This window comes from Chelonoidis abingdonii, chromosome 3, assembly GCF_003597395.2.
Source record: "Chelonoidis abingdonii isolate Lonesome George chromosome 3, CheloAbing_2.0, whole genome shotgun sequence".
In the NCBI taxonomy this organism is placed as follows: domain Eukaryota; kingdom Metazoa; phylum Chordata; order Testudines; family Testudinidae; genus Chelonoidis; species Chelonoidis abingdonii.
The window spans coordinates 125852746-125870030 of record NC_133771.1 but is presented as its reverse complement, the minus strand read 5'-3'; the positions used below and the strand labels follow the sequence as shown (position 1 = coordinate 125870030).

At 43.4% G+C, this 17285-nt stretch overlaps 1 protein-coding gene across 1 annotated transcript; it reads left to right on the top strand.

The window, feature by feature from the left end:
• The first annotated feature begins 9701 nt into the window (after nt 1-9701).
• On the top strand, nt 9702-17080 carry SOD2 (superoxide dismutase 2). Its single transcript, XM_032772641.2, has 4 exons — nt 9702-9911; nt 12638-12754; nt 14244-14423; nt 16886-17080. Exons 1-4 carry the CDS (start codon nt 9824-9826, stop codon nt 17029-17031), a joined length of 531 nt encoding a protein of 176 aa, XP_032628532.1. The 5' UTR covers nt 9702-9823; the 3' UTR covers nt 17032-17080.
• Nucleotides 17081-17285: the final 205 nt, after the last annotated feature.

Sequence of the window (17285 nt, the reverse complement as noted above, 5' to 3'; positions counted from 1 at the left end):
CAACGTGGTTTAAATTTTTCCAGTCATTAAACCCTACTTTCTGATTTGCAATATTAGGTTTGGTAAAGCGCTGATCGAATAACATGCATGGAAAACAAAAAATTGACTTACTGATTTCTGAGTAAATAAGCCAATCACACTCTACGGTTTCACCATTAAAAAGCTTTTTAGAAAACCAGTCTCCTGAAAATTTTATTCCATCTTCTGATGTTCATTCACAGAACTCTGCAGATTTTCCCTGGTCAGGTCCATGTTCAATACGGTGGCATCCTATTTTATCATTTATACAGGACCAAGATGGTGGATCATTAAAATTGATTTCAATGATTTGCCTTGCAGAGGAATTATGTTGCTGATCGCGGCCGTTCACACTAGTTTTAGTCATGATATCGAAGGTGTCGAGTATCTCATCATTGTCAGTAATCGATACTGAAGGTGAAGGTGTAACCTCACAATCCAATTGCTGGTCGATAGCAACAATAATTTCTTAAGTTGTATAATTCTCATTGTTACTATTAGATAGCGGTGCTGAATTTATGATGCCAGAGACGTCAGCTATTGGCGTATTCCCATCGTTTGATGCATTTTTCACTAGCCATTTCCCTATTGTCATTGACATTTTTTCATTTTCTACCATAGTGTGTTTTCGTTGTTTACAGTACTGCCTCACTCGGACGTTTAGAATTCATACTATTAATAATGCAGGGTCTTGTTCAATAGACTGGAATAAAAATTAAAAATGCATAAATAAATATTACATTAATCTAAACATTAAACGAAATTAATATATTATAGTAATTTCAGATTCCCAATCTGTGATCTCCATAAGAAATAAAGAATGATAAACAAAGGCACTCACCATTTGGTGGGTCTTAAGCAGATCTGAGAAGTCCTAATATATAATATGCGTGTGCTCACTGGAAATACTAGAACTCAATTACTCGAATGACAGTTGTTGTGTCTTCAGACAAATGCACTGACATCTTTTTCTGTGCCTGTCATAAACAGATAGCTAAGGGTTAATGTTTCTTTTACCTGTAAAGGGTTAACAAAGGGAACCAAACACCTGACCAGAGGACCAATCAGGAAACCGGATTTTTTCAGGAAACAGGATTTTTTTCAAAGTCGCCAAAGTCAGCGGAGGATGTTTGGGTCTTGTGTTCTTTGTTGGCTCTCAGCTATGAGAGGGATCTTTTCTATCTGTAAGCTTCTATCTTCAGTTTCAAAGTTGTATCGTACAAAGTGTAGAAAAAAACAATAGGCTGTATTTGTTTTTTTTTTGTATTTACATGTGTGTAGTTTGTGGACTGTTTAATATGTACTCTCTTTTAGATTAACGCTGGTATATTTCCATAAAATATTTCTTATTAAGCAATAAGACCTAGTGATATTGATCAACTTTGATGACAGAAGAATCATATAATTTTATGTCATTAATTCTTTTAACTTTTTATATAAGATATTTCTATTATTAAGACTTAGTTGAGTATTATTTTTATCTCAGTCTGTATGGGCTTCCCCATCCCTAAAGTTTCCCCAGTTCCTAATAAATCTAAACCCCTCCTCTCTACACCATTGTCTCATCCACGCATTGAGACTCTGGAGCTCTGCCTGCCTACCTGGCCCTTTCGGTGGAACTGGAAGCATTTCTGAGAATGCCACCATAGAGGTCCTGGATTTCAGATTTTTTTCTAGCAGCCTAAATTTGGCCTCCAGGACATCTCTCCTACCCTTCCCTATGTCATTGATACTTACATGAACCATGACCACTGGCTCCTCCCCAGCACTATACATAAGTCTATCTAGATGCCCGAAGAGATTCGCAACCTTTGCACCAGGCAGGCAAGTCACCATACAGGTCTCCCGGTCATCACAAATCCTGCTAACTATGTTTCTAATGATTGAATCTCCCATTACTAACACCTGCCTTTTCCTAGTGACTGGAGCTCCCTCCCCCAGAGAGGTAACCTCAGTGCGAGAGGATACCCCCAACATAATGAGGAAGGAGGTCCCAATTATGGGAAGGATTCCTTCTGCTCCCGTTGACTGCTCTGCTTCCCTGGGCCTTTCATCCTCCTGAACAGCGCAGGGGCTGTCTGACCGGAGGTGGGACAAATCTACAGTGTCCCAGAAAGCCTCATCAACATATCTCTTTGCCTCCCTTAGCTCCTCCAGTTCCACCACCCTGGCCTCCAAAGCCAGTACGCAGTCTCTGAGGGCCAGGAGCTCCTTGCATTGAATGCACACTTACGTCACCCGCCCACAGGGCAGGCAATCATTCATGCTACACTGAACACAATAAACAGGATAGCCCCCATTCTGCTGCTGGGCTTCTGCCTGCATTCTCTCCTATAGCTATCTAGGTTAATGATAGGGTTTTTGTTTAAATCAAGAAGTTCTGATTATGGTTTAGTTTAAAGGTAATAAAGAATGGCAAGTGTACCTTGCCCCCTTCCCACTCCCCCTCCAAACTCTGTTAGCAGCCCCTGTTTGCTTGCTCACTGCTTTATAAAGCCCTGGCCTTCCTGATAGCCCTTCGCCCTGACTAAGGCTCAGCCAATGAACAGAGACTTCTAGATTTCAAACCTTGTTTAGAAGTTCAGAGTTCCCAACTGCAGGCCACAACCCACAGTCCTTCAAACAAAGAAACAGACAGACACACACAAACTCAGCACACAGCAAATAACCCCCAAACACAAACACACACTATAGACAGCCACTTACCCCAAGGGTCCCATATTTGCTCCTCCTTCACCTGGACACCTCCCTCTCGAACTTCCTTTTGGCCCCTGCTGTTTGTAAAAGCACTGCCTCTCCTGCTGGGGATCAATCTGAGTGATTGACACACTTGGTGCCTTTGCTGTTTGGAAGATACCTACATACCTTTGAAGTGAAAGATCTGCCCTCTTTTAAAATCACATTTCAAAAAAATAGGAAGATTGTTTTGGCTCAGTATGACACTGCCCTGTCAATCTCCATATCCTAGTCCCTGAGATTTTCATGAGAGAAGAGTAAGGCAGATACTGACAAGGCTCTAAATAAGAGGCATTCTAGAACTCCCAACAGACAGCCTCCATCAAAGATTACCCCAGAGACTGAGCACTTCAGAGACCTCATGTGCCAGTACTGGGAGCTCTTCAGACTTTCAATTCTTCAAAAAATCCATGGTGTCAGAAACCAACCCAGGTAGGTTGGGAAGGGATGGTGTGTATCCCTAGTCTCTGCCAGAAGCTGGGACTGGGTGATGGGATGGTTCACTTGATTGCCTGTTCTGTTCATCCCCTCTGAAGCACCTGGCATTGGTCACTGTTGGAAGACAGGATACTGGGCTAGAAGGACCTTTGGTCTGATCCAGTATGGCTGTTCTTATGTACCATCTAAGCATGATTGCTTTATCAAAGTGCCCAAGCACTCTGGCTTTCAGACTGCCTACAGAGTCTTCAGTGTCAGTAACCAGATGGTATCCCAGAAGTCATCAATGTCCTCAGTACCATTGTCATCTGTTAAACATGTATTGCTGAAACAGCACCCTCAGTACAAACGCCATCCTCTAAAATGGAACCACTGAAGCATTTAGCTCTCCTGATACCGACACCAGCCTCTATGAAGCCTCATATTACCTCGGCTCATGTATATCAGGTACCTCAGGAAGTCTGATGCACCAAGGAATTGTATATTTCTGATGCGATAGAACAGGGGTCCCCAACGCAGTGCCTGTGGGCACCATGGTGCCCGCCAGGGCATTTAAGTGCACCGGCGTACTGTCTGGTGGACAAGCATCCGCCAAAATGCCACTGACAAGCTGTGTCATCCAGAGGCATCGCTGCCAAAATGCTGCCGATTTTTGGCGGTATTTCGGCAGCGACCCCTCTGGATGATTCTGCTTGTCAGAGGCAATTTGGCAGCAATGCCTATTAATGTTGCTGCTTGTCGGCGGAATTTCGGCAAATGCTTGTCCGCCGCTATGGTCCTCCGTGGCTTGTTGTCTGGCGCCCGCCAGACAAAAAAGGTTGGGGACCACTGCGATAGAATCTCTACTGTTAATGGATTCTGAACAACTAGGTCACCAGACCTTATCTTTTCCTGATAGCACCTGATCTCCAGCACCCAATCTCCAACACCTACCTAACAGGACAGACAGCTGTCTTCGCCATTGTCTGCCCCACCCTTGGACTATGTCAAGGATGATTCCTTAGATGCCCAGATTTTGGTACAGGGGTCTCCTGTCTGTCATTAAAGGGACATTTTCCTCATCACTGTCCCTTGCAGGGAAATTCCTAGGAAAAACAATTTCATGCCCCTTCTCACTGGCATTACCAACATTGGATGACCCTTCTTTTGCCTTATGGTCCACCTCAGAAGCCATACTGGGACAGTAGTGAAGACCTAGCTCCTTTTGAGGAGATCTCCTGCTACATCACTCCTTTCTCAACATCCCCAACCTCAGGAGGACTCTTTTGAGGAGCAAGAGGTTGCAGTGGACAAAGTGATGACTATTACAAATATTTCAGCATTGTTGCTAGATGAAGTGGTAATGCCTCTCCTCTCCACCTTCTCTTACTAACAGTTTTAAACAGTTTCAGTAACTGATGAAAAACTAACTCAATACAGATTCTGTTAGAGGAGGTCCAGGAGTCACAACATAAAATGTTCGACATTCTGCATACATTTTTCTCTAGCTGTGTGGCTCTACCAGCGAATGATACTTTGTGTATCCTTCTAAGACCATCTGGCAAACGCTTGCCACCACACCACCCAGATGAAAATAGGCCAATAAACGTGTTAGGTTATGGTGAAAAAATTGGAATTTTTTTCATACCCTGTGCCAAATTCTTTAGTTGTGGAGCGTGTCAATGAACGTGACAGACGACATCACACAAGGTCTATACCTTATGATAAAGATCAACAGCAATTCAAACAATTGCATCCCAAGAGCTATTCTTCAGCAACCCTGCAATTTTGGATTGCACATTACCAAGTGCTGATGACAAAATACAACCACACTCATTGTGAAAAATCCAATCATTTTATTGAGCATCTCCCTGAAGAACACTGTGACTAGGTCAAGTCCATAATAGCTGAGCGTAAACTCCTAGCAAAAGCCTCATTGTGGGCTACAGCTGTCTGGGTTTCCTAGGGAGGTCCAAAATACTGTTAAAACACTTTCCTTTTGATGGATTTAAACTTTTTTCCAAGTCCACCAAATAATCTCTCCATACTTTGAAGGATTCCAGGGCCACTCTCATGTCCCTTGGCATATACATGCCTGCAGACAAAAGAAAATCTAGCAGGTCACAAATAGACCGGGGAGCTCATCTGGCTCAGGTCTTGACTTACAAAGGCCAACTGAACTAACAAAGAGGCAGCTGAGATCTCAAGTGAAAAGACCACCACAACTGCTACCATGACCCATCTATCCTCTTCGTCCAAGTGATAATGTTGATGGTTTGGTCAAGAGTCCAGAACATCCCCACCTCCAAAATCTTCAGCAGCACCATCCTGCTGACACCCCTCCCATTGGAAACCATCTCTCCCATTTCCAACCTGCACAGGAGCAGATTATATTTTGCAGGCCGTCACATCTGGTTACTTCATTAATTTCACCTCCTTTCTCCCTACTCACACCCTCATTCCCATCCCTGTTCAGGAGTGTATTTGGCTGGTGGGGGGGGAGGGATATGCTCAGGGGTGTGGGGTGCTGGTTTTGTTTCACTATTTTGATACACGTTTTCCCTGCAAATTTATCAACTTGTCTATGACAGGGTTAAATTGTGCATGTAGCTCCGGCCTCATGGTCGTGAAATGGCTACAAATGCAATAAAAAACAAGCTATTCAAAAGTTTAACAAAAGGAGGGAGGCGTCAAAGACGCTCCTCACCGGGGGCACCATTTGGTTTGTGGCTGGTCCGAGCACCACGAAAGCCCAGGCCCCGCCAGGGCCATTGAGCTGCCGTACAGGCAGGGGCCCCCATTATCCTCGCCACCCTGCCTTCCCTCACCTTGCTCTGTTTCCCAGCTTTACTCTGCTCCCCCCTTCTCTGTTAAAGTCCCCCCCCCCCATTGCTGGCTTTTTTTTCCTCCCCGTACCTGTCCCCCAACCCCGTTACTCTGCACCCTCTGGCCTCTCAGCCCCACCTGTTCCTTACCCACCATCACTCTAGCCCCCCAACCCTGCCTATCCCCCCTGCCCCTCCCACTCCCTCTTACCTGTTATTCTGCTCTCCCCACCTTGTGTTATCCCCCCGCTTGTGATCCCAACACCTGCCCTTACCCATTGATTACTCTGCTCCCCACCCATCATCCCCCAATTCTTGCTCCTCCCCGCCTGCTCCTTACCCCTTTACTTCTGCTCACCCCATAGTATCCCCCTGCTCGGTGCTCCCGCTCCCCCATCTGGTCCTGTACCCCGTCACTCAGCCCCGCACCTCATATTCCCCTGCCTTCTGCCCCTCTGCCACCTGTTCGTTTTACCCCTTTCTCTCCCCACCTGTTATCCCCCTGCCCTCCCCTATCTGTCTCCTATACCGCCGTTACTCTGCTTCCCTGTACCCATTATCACCCACGCTGCCCCTCCCATCACCTGCCCCTTACCACTAGCCTCGTTTCGCCCCTGCCTTGCCCCTCGCCACTGCTCCTTACCCTTTATCTGGTCCCCAACACCCTGTTTATCTCTGCCTGCCCCTCCCCCCTGCTCCTTCCCTTTACCTGCGCCCCCCACCTGTTATCCCCTGCTGCCGCCCCTGCCCCCATCCGGCTCCCCACCTCGTTATTCCCCCTGCCCTGCCCCTCGCCCACCTGTCCTTACCCCTTACTCTTGTGCTCACCCCACACCCTGTTTATTGCCTTGCCCCTCCCCACGTGACTGCTCCTTAACCCCTTTACTCTGTCCCCCCACCCCATTATCCTCCCGACCTCTGTGCTTTCCTACCTGCTGTGTCCCGTTACTCTGCGCCCCCCCTCTCGTTACTCCCCCCACTCTGCTCCTCCCCTACCTGTCCCCCACCCCGTTATTCTGCCCCCTGCTCTCCCGCCACCTGTTCCTTACCCCCATCACCTGCCCCCCAAACTGCTATCCCCTGCCCCTCCCCACCATCCCTCTACCTGTTATTCTCTCTCCCCACCTTGTTATCCTCCGTCCGCTATTGTCCCACACTGCCCCTTACCCTAATTACTCTGCTCCCCCACCACCATCACCCCCATTCTGCTCCTCCCCCCCTGGCTCTTACCCCTTTACTCTGCTCCCCATTATCCCCGCTCTGCTGCTCCCCTCCCCCATCTGCTCCTTACCCCCGCATCAGCCCCCACCTATTATCCCCTGCTCTGCCCTCCCCACCTGCTTCTTACCTTACTCTCCCACCCTGTTATACCCACTGCCCCCTCCCCATCTGCTCATCTACTCCGTTACCTGCTCCCTTACCCCCATTATCCCCCTGCCCTCCCTACCTGCCCTTACCTCTTACTCTGCTCTCCCATTATCCCCCCTGCTCTGCCCCTCTCCCACCTGCTCCTTACTCCTTTACTCTGCTCTCCCATTATCCCCTCTGCTCTGCCCCTCTCCCACCTGCTCCTTACTCCTTTACTCTGCTCTCCCATTATCCCCCCTGCTCTGCCCCTCTCCCACCTGCTCCTTACTCCTTTACTCTGCTCCAGCTACCCTATTTCCCTACTCTGTCCCCTGTACCGCAGCTGCCCCCTTACTCCCACTTTCTTTTCCGCCTTTCCCTGTTACCTCCTAATCCCATCTACTCCCTGCTCTGCTTCCGCCTACCTCATTACATCCCCACGCTCTGCCCTCCCATACCTCAGCTGCCCTCCACTCTTCTCTTTGTACTCCATATTCCCCCGCTGGACCAGACCAGTGGGCGGCCAGAGGCTTGTTCATACAGTGATTTCCAGGCCCACTTCACTTCTCTCTTTCCAGTGTGTTGGGAAGTTCCCTGGCCTGGGGCCTTTGCCCGTCAGCTCAGATACCCTGGCTGGCAAGGTGCAGGGGAAGGGTTCAGTTTTGTTTTCTGGCTGTGGTTAGATTATCGTTTTTAATTTTCAGCAGCTTCATCCTGCTCTGGGGCTGCAAATGCTTCTACAGCTGTGTGGGCTTCTTGAACTAAATGGGGCTACTTATGTGAGTAAATCTAAGCAAATGCTTAGATGTTCAGAGACTTGAGCACTTCATACTGCAAAACCTCCAGGAACAGCTCTTGTTTCCTTAGTGTGAACTGTTTAGCATCAGAGAGCAAGGGTGGGTGAGATGATATCTCTTTTATTGAACCCACTTCTGTTGGTGAAACAAGCTTTAAAACTTACCTAGAGCTCTTCTTCAGGTCCTCAAAAGCTTGTCTCTCTCTCCAACAAAAGGTGGTCCAATACAAGATATTATCTCACCCACCTTGTGTCTCTGGTGTCGTGGAACTAACATGGCTACAACAACATTGTCTAGTATAAGGGAGCTGGTTGTTGCCAGCTCATAATTTTTATCACTATTGTGGTATTGCTGGTGTTTTTCCTGAAGCCTTAGCTGTTGGATCCAAGAGATTGCACAAGAATCTTGGCTTTTGTTAAAAAGAAAGAGGTTTCTAGATCCCATAGTTGCAGTGAAAAGGTTGCTTGGGGCTGCCAATACTATTAATAACTTCTTGGTACGTCTGGATCTTAATTATATAGAGAAATTCTACCAGTGTTACTCACATTGAGAAGTACCTTATGCCACAAGTAAACACTATGAAAGTAATGGGACAACTTGAGAAGTGTTACAGATCAGGGCAATTGCACCCCTGTTGCCCTCTGTGGGCCAGCAAGGCCACCCACGCTCAGGCATTCAGCTGCCTAGCTGTTACCTCGCTAGAGTGGAAATCTCTCCCTTCTGACTGGGGTATTTCCAGGTTGAGAAGTTCCCTGCCTTCATTATGTTACTCCTAGCAAAGGCAGTTTGTCTAATCAGCCCTGCTTAGTTTCTCTTCAACTACATAACAGGGCAGTTTTAAGTTACCACACAGTTCTTCCTATGCAGGTCTATTTTTATTCTTGGGGTAGAAGCATGACAGAGAAAACACATTATAAACAATAAAAGAACCAAGTTATCTGCTAACTAGTTTACTGGAGATTTCCCTCCAGTTTTGGTCGGTGAGTCCTTCAGACTCACAAGTAGGTCTCTCTTTTTTTTATTACAAATTCATAGTAATTTCAGCTCTGAACTAGCACACTCATGAACAGTGGAGTTGATCTTTCATGCAGTTTGGGGAGCAGATAAATAGTAGACACTGGGACTCTTTTCCCAGGCCATAGCTTCAGAAGAATGGATTTAAGGTGGATAATTTGCATTCCTTTTACCCCAGGTGTTTCCTAGGAAATCCACTTTATGTGCATTGTCCCCAAATGTCCTCTGAAGTTCCTAACATTTCCCCCAAGGTTTAATTTATTCTCCTAGAACAGTTACAAACAATACTATGACACAAACAATTGTAGATTTTTAATACATTGGACCCTATAAACTTTAATGAATTAGATTTAATACTTAACTTCATTCAGAGAAGTTAAATTTTACTCCCTAAGGTTTGTCCAAGATATTATCAGTCTGTCACGGTATGAGACTAATCAGCATAAGAGTGGCAGGATCTGGCACATGAAACCATTGTGTAACTGTATTTGCTTTTTAAAAAATAATTTAATATTGAATGCTCAATAAAATAATCTCCCCCCCCCCCCCCTCAGGAGTCGCACTCAGCTAATTGCAGCTTTGGGATGTTCGGCCTTCAGGCAAAAACACACTCTTCCTGACTTGCCTTATGACTATGGTGCCTTGCAACCCCACATCAGTGCAGAAATCATGCTGCTACACCACAGCAAACATCATGCTACTTATGTGAATAATCTCAATGTTGCAGAGGAGAAATATAAAGAGGCATTGGCAAAAGGTATGTGTGGGCGCTGTTAACAAAAGGGAAGAAAGCTACTACAATCTTATCTTGTAGTTACTGCATGTGACTAGTAGTCAGGAGATATGGGTCTTATTCCTAGCTTTGCTACAGTCTTACTGTCATGACCTTAGAAAAATCATTTAACTAAGACACTTAACTGAAACACCTATAAAAGGGTGATACTAGAGTATCCGCCGCCTTCTCAGGCGTGTTAGACTTAACTTATTAGTGGGCTCAAACTTAGAGTTTTCCAAAAAACTCTATAGAACTGCATAATATTAATAATACTTTAGATACATAGCAATATTGCACATTTTTGCTTGCCAAGTAAACATATTTAAAAAGTTCTGCATTGTTTCCTGTAATATCAGTGCTGCATGTCTTCTATTTCAGAAAGTTGGGAGCAATAATCTTAGCACTGTTTTCAAATATGTTTAAGTATAATCGTATTGAGAAGTTCATCTTACATCCTGTTCTGTCAGAATACTGGATTGGTAAAAATGAGTGAACCTCTCTTTAGCCAGGCAGATCAATTTTTGTTGGTGCTGGTGACATGTTTCTAAAGAACACCTGATTTTTAAGATATTTTCTGTCTAGAGAGTCACCTTTGCTACTATAGTTGGTTAACACTTTGCAGCAGTGGTCCCCAACCTGTTTTGTCTGGCGAAAACCTTTAGAAGAGCTGCTCAGATGTCTTGCTTTCTTAACCATGTAAAAATGCAATCACGGCAATCTCGCTGGACCATGACCTGCAGAATTTGCCAAAGATGAGATTAAAATTCCACAACCCTCTCTGGAACTGTACCAAGACCCTTACATCCAACTGCGATGCTGAGGCTCAATGGAGAGTCACATGGAGCATTTCGACTGCTCAATACAAACAGCTTGTTGTTGATCCTGTTGAGGAACCACTGGATTTTCTTTTGTTGGAAAGACTGGTGCAGATTGAATCACATCAGGACATCTTATGGGAGATGTGAACAAACCTCCTTTAAATGGAAAATGAGGCAAACACCTGTATGCAGCTGTGGTCACCAGGCACAAATGATGGAGCACCTCATATCTGAGTGTCCTCATAATATTTTTTTTTTTTTTTTGCCAGGAGCCTGAAGGTCATTCACCAGCTCACTGCTGCAGTAGCGTGCTGGCTGTCAAACTTAAATATAAATGTATAGTTGTTGCTACCAACCCAACCCATACTAAAGAAGACCACTTTACCCACTGCTGTACAATATCATTTGATGCTCATGTATCAGCATGTGGGATTCATTTCCAAAAATAACTAAGTGATTTAGATGCACTTTAAGGGTCAGTGGGATTTATGCATATAAATCAGGGTATTTCTGAAAATTGCTTGGTACTTAACTAACTAGGTCATTCATTTCAAATCCATTTTCTTCAAATGCCATATTGTCTATAGTAGAAGTGTGAATTTAATTCCCTCTTTTATCTGAATTAGACAATGCATTTTCCCTTCAGTAGTGGTCAGAGGAAAGCTTTGTTGCAGAAAAGAATAGAGAAAATAGGATTAAGGAGGGAAAAGTATAAATAGGAAAAGAACCAGACATACTGCTCATTACACAGAAGTGTAGTAATTAAAGAAATGCAGGATTGTTGTCTCCACTGGTGGCTCCCAGATAAGCAGATATCTCTCTGCAGCATTGTAAACTGTTCCTGATATGGTGTCTTAATGGTGCAGACCAAGTACTGTACTTAGATATATACACACAGCTTCCACTGCCTTCACTTTGAATTGCATGTGTGTATTAGAAGACAGGGTTTATCCCTTTTTTAAAAGTCTTTCAAATGTATTCTGTACACCCTGAATGTTCACTATGTAATGTTTTTTATTAACATAGTTGCTTGTACAGCTTTAAATGCCAATAAACTCAATACTTCCAGTAGCATGAATTTTGTCCTTCAGAGTTCAGTTTTGTAAACATTCCTAGGAAAGAGCAAAGTCTCCATTTTTGTCATCTAGTTTAAAAATAAACCCTCGACACCATAAGCAGTATGCGAAAGCATGCCTTTCTGAGAACGAAAACTTAAATTAGAATGAAATGTCCTCATATTTAAAGAGAAATGTTTTAGGAATGCATTTCAATATTGGACCATACTCTAGTATTTTTAAAGCAGTGTTAATCTGTAGGTGTGTTCTATCTTGTACTCTGTGAATTAGTCTTAAGTATAACTCATGTAATGTATATTTGTTTATTTAGAGAACATTGCTTGTCAGAGTTTTGTATTCATTTGAAAAATATTAAATTAACAAGGTACCCGAAGAGATTTATGGCCCAGTTCAGGAAAGTGGTTAAATGCGTGCTGCTTGCTTTCCTGAACTGGGTCCTTACTACAGAAAATTAAGAATATTTTACTTGAATAAATTTAATTTTTTTTTCCAGTGTAGGCCCTGATTCTATAACTGGCCTCTCACAATTTCAGGAATTTGCCAGTTGCAGGATCAGATCCTTGGACAACTAGTTCTTTAGGGTGTACACCATGTCTTCATATGTGGTTATACAGCGTCTTCCAAATGGAGGTCTGTGGTTATTAACTGAAGTTATATAGTGACTTGCCTCTGGCTTATAGTACATTCATTTTTTTGCTTCTCACACAGTGATATGTAGCACTGTTAGTGGGTTGCAAAATCAGCGTAATGGTAGTCTATCAAATGGCTGTTTGGGTTTTGATCTCTTAATTTTGTTGATCTTACGTGTCTTCAGGTGATGTTACAGCTCAGGTGTCTCTTCAGCCTGCACTAAAATTCAATGGTGGGGGTCACATCAACCACACCATCTTCTGGACAAACCTTTCTCCTAATGGGGGAGGAGAGCCTCAAGGTTAGTACTCATTCTTGATGGCTTACTGATATGTCAGCATTAACCAGTAGAATTAATTGTGACAAACTGTGGCCTGTAAAGAAATCTCTTGTGTTTGGTTTGTCACTTAAAAGCTAAAAGACTTTGAAAAATTACGATCCTTCAAAATTGGCAGTCTTCTAGTGTGTCTGCTCAGCACCTAATGTAACAGGGCCCTGATCCTGATCGAGACCTTTAGAGGCTCTTGTAATACAAATAATTAATATTCTAATTTTTTGCATACACTCTAAAATAGAGCTTTACTGAGCGTGAGACTAGTCTTTTTTTAAAGACAGACTTGGTTACATTGGTAGCTATATCTTTGTTCACAGTATGAAAGCTGCCATTATTATGATGTTGCCATTGTAGAATTCATTAACCTTTTTCTGATTGACTATGGAGGAATAAATTAGCTGCCTGAAACTGTGATAATGCAGTAAAAGTCTCCAAGACCTAAATTACTGTTGAATGCACTGCAATCCATGGGAAAAAAAACCCTCACAGGTAACAAAAATCAACCATTCTAGGAGTTGGTTCAGGCTGTCATTGACCTGACTCATTAGCTTTAAGGCTTTAAAAGACCTCATGGAAGAAGTGTAGTTTTAAAGTAGTAAAGTGTAGAGGTGTGATAGACCAGTGGTTCTCAATCTTTCCAGGCTACTGTACCTCTTTTGGGAGTCTGAAGCCCGATCCCCACTGCCCAAGCATCTGGTTTTGACCAGCATCAGAAGACAGGGTACTGGGCTTGATGGACTGTTGGTCTGACCCAGTATGGCTGTTCTTATGTTAGTTACAGAGGGTTATAATACAACTGCTTAAATATTACCTTACAATATGGGATACAGATGTTAGTGATATTAATGCATGCTGCACAGCTCACAAACATTCAATAAAGTCTAAACACGTTCTTATCATTCTAATGCCTGTTTTAACAATGCTATGGGTGAGCCAGCCTGATTCAGCTATGTCTTTGTCAGTATTCATTTGAGGCATGGGGACCTTGGCATGAGCTGGCACCTAGTCATCCGTGAGCGTCAGAGGTGCAATCTATGTGAAAGTTTATAAGGATACTTGTCTCGCATACTGTCAAGTCAAACTATCTAGCACTCTTCAAATAACACTCCCCCCCATCCGTTCATCCTGCTGTGGACTGCCTGTCTGTCTGACAAACACACAAGCTCCTTAGCATTATAGATACTGTATAAGAACATAGTAGTATCTTCATGTTGATTATTGCACCTTGAGATTTTTTTTTCCTAACTGCAGCTTAAAAGGAAATCAGAATCTGTATAAAATACTAATGCATAAGATCTGTTAAGAATTAATTCTTTTTCCTTTCTCAGAAAAAATTGAGGAGAGGGGAGCCAACTGCCTCTCTCTGACTACAAAAATAAATCTTGATATCAGCTGGGAAATAGTGTAAAGTGCGGTGTGTATGGTTTTTTTAAAATTTTTTTAATATAAATTTAAGGGGAACTGATGGAAGCCATCAAGCGTGACTTCGGCTCCTTTGGAAACTTCAAGGAGAAGCTGACAGCAGTATCGGTTGGTGTTCAAGGCTCAGGATGGGGGTGGCTTGGTTTTAACCAGGACCAAGGCCGCCTGCAGGTCACTGCTTGTTACAATCAAGACCCTCTGCAAGGAACAACAGGTTAGTTTTGTTTTTAAATGATCTTTGAAAGAAAACACAAACTGTTATATATATATTTATGAGGAAAGTAGCTCCAGCGGCAGCTTGAAAGAGCTATTTAATACATGCATCTTTTTCTTTCTAAGTAAATATGGCTAGAGAGGGACTGCATGTGACTGTATCTTTATTAAAAATGATAAAGTAATATCCTTTTTAAACCTAACACTTGTGAAGAACAGCTTATAAATTTTGGAGAACGTGTAGGGGGAGGTTTAAAAATCTTAGCTTTGGTGGACAGGGAGAGGAGGAAGATGGATGAATTTTCAGCTGTACAGGGACTTCAGCTTTCATGGATGATGGGAGGGTTGCTCATAAGGTTTCTTCTTTTAGAGAGAGTAATTTAAAGAGGCATCAACTTTAAAATTGCCTTCATTTGAAAACTTTTTTTGCCTCTTTGCAAACACTTTATCACCTAGAAGTGAAAGATTAAACTGGTTTGTTCTATGTGTTTGACAGCACTTTGTGTATAATTTCCCCTGTGTGTAGGCTTTTCTCTCAACAGAGGGGAGAGAAACCTCTTCTCTTTTTACAGTCACACCACTTTTATTTTTAAACATGCTGATATTGACAGGGCACACTGGGGCATATGTTAAAACCTGAAATGACGCTTACCTCCCCTAGTTGTAGTGATTCAAAGAAAGGTATACGCTAATGAGATACCGTATATACTCATTCATTAGCCCATTCGTTTTATGAGCCAGCCCCACAAGATGGATAAGTAAAAACAGCAAACTCTGTATGATCCTTTCATAAGCCGACCCTGTATTTCAGGGGTTGGAAAACTTTGGCTTCCAGCCTGTCAGGATAAGCTGCTGGCGAGTTGGTACATTTTGTTGGCATGGGGCCCCTCAGCTCCCTGTGGCCACAGTTCACTCGTGCCACTTTCTGCAGCTCCCATTAGCTGAGAACGGCGAACCACGGCCACAGGGAGCTGAGGGGCTCCATGTCTGTGGAAGCTCCAGGTAAACAAAATGACAATGTATTAGATATTCAGTTCAGTGATTCCATAGAGCAGGGATCGGCAACCTTTGACATGGGGATCACCAAGATAAGCACCCTGGCAGGCCTGGACGGTTTGTTTACCTGCTGTGTCCACAGGTTTCGCTGTTCACGGCTCCCAGTGGGCACGGTTCGCTGGTCCAGGCCAATGGGGGCGGCAGAAAGCGGTGGCCAGCATATCCCTTGGCCCGCGCTGCTTCCTGCCGCCCCCATTGGCCTGGAGTGGCGAACCGTGGCCAATGGGAGCCGTGATTGGCCGAACCTGTGGATGCAGCAGGTAAACAAACTGGCCCGGCCTGCCAGGGTGCTTACCCTGGCGAGCCACATGCCAAAGGTTGCCAATCCCTGCCAGAGAGTTTAAAATCATCAAATTTTAGTGTAGACCCCTTTATAAGCCGACCTCTGTTCTTTGATGCGTCACTTTTTAACCAAAAATATTCAGCTTATGAACAAGTATATATGGTATATTATCAACCAGAGATGACTCTTAAAGATTTCTCAGCCAAGGATAAACCAACAGCAAAATGTTGGACCTGATCTCTTTTAAAAGATGTCTGATTTGTCATGGGTGTGGGTTTTATTTGACTCTATGCTATGATGGTAACAGCTGAGCCAGTTGGATTCAGACTGCACTGCTGAGGGAAGATACCACAGTACATCTAACAAAGTGCATAATTTTTGATGGTTTCTCTTATTGTCTGTCTCTCCCTCCAACCCCAGTGCAAAAACTCTGCAAACTTCCTCCATGGCTCTAGAGAGAGAACATACCACATATGACAGTTGTTAATCACATCAGTTAATGGACTTTGGAAGGCACTCTGATACTGAGGGGTTGAGGGCCATACAAGAACCTATGTAGAACAGAATACAGGGGATGAACTGAATATCTGTGGATTAGCATCTGCAAAGACTCTTTAGCTGGATTCAGTTGCAATTCCTTATTGGGGTTTCCTAATCCTTAATCTCACAAAAACAATAATATATAATTAAATCAGGTGTTTAATGAATGTATTTTGTGCCTTAAAACATATTAGAGTGGAATGTTACATAAGCACAAGTTTCTAGAAGTATGATTATTGTTGCACTACAGCACAGTATTTTGCAGTAACTGTGTTCCTTAAGGCAGTTTTTCCAGTTAAAAGCTTTATTTTTAGAACTCAGTCGTCTCTCAGGATTGGGTGTTTTCATAGCTGTGTATAACATAAAATCAACTACTGCACTTCCTTTTCTAATGGGAAGCAGCTGTATAAGATCTAGCAGTGCGCACTTGTGTATTGGAGGGTTCATTGTCATCTTTAAATGGTATGGAAATGAAGAATAAAATAGTTGGAAATATTCTGAAGTAGGGTTTTGAAGTTTTGAAATGTTTCATATTCATCTGAAAATATTTTCATAGACTCACAAAGTTATTTTCTCTTTTCTAGGTCTTATTCCTCTGCTAGGAATTGATGTGTGGGAGCATGCTTATTATCTTCAATATAAAAATGTTAGACCTGACTATCTAAAAGCTATCTGGAATGTGATCAGCTGGGAGAATGTATCTGCAAGATACACAGCTTGCAAAAAATAAAGTGGAGGTCTCACACAGACTATTAAAGAGCACCAGTTCTACTCGGAAATCATTTTTGTAGTAGTGTATTTACTGGCTTGTTAATGAGTCGATCCACTGCTGAAAACACTTTAATGCATCCAGTGAAAACATTTGCAATCAATCCAAGTGTTGCTTGTCGAATTCTGTGAAAGGTATTTACATATAGACTTAAAGCTTTAAACTCTTGTGCAACAAGTGGAAACAATTCTCTAATTCTTTGTAGGGATATAACT

Bases quoted from the DNA above. Each gene is read 5' to 3' on its own strand.
- SOD2 (XM_032772641.2), top strand. From the start codon at position 9,824: ATGCTGCTACACCACAGCAAACATCATGCTACTTATGTGAATAATCTC. The intron at 9,912-12,637 runs GTATGTGTGGGC...ACGTGTCTTCAG, and splicing joins TAAAGAGGCATTGGCAAAAG to GTGATGTTACAGCTCAGGTG. The intron at 12,755-14,243 runs GTTAGTACTCAT...TATAAATTTAAG, and splicing joins TGGGGGAGGAGAGCCTCAAG to GGGAACTGATGGAAGCCATC.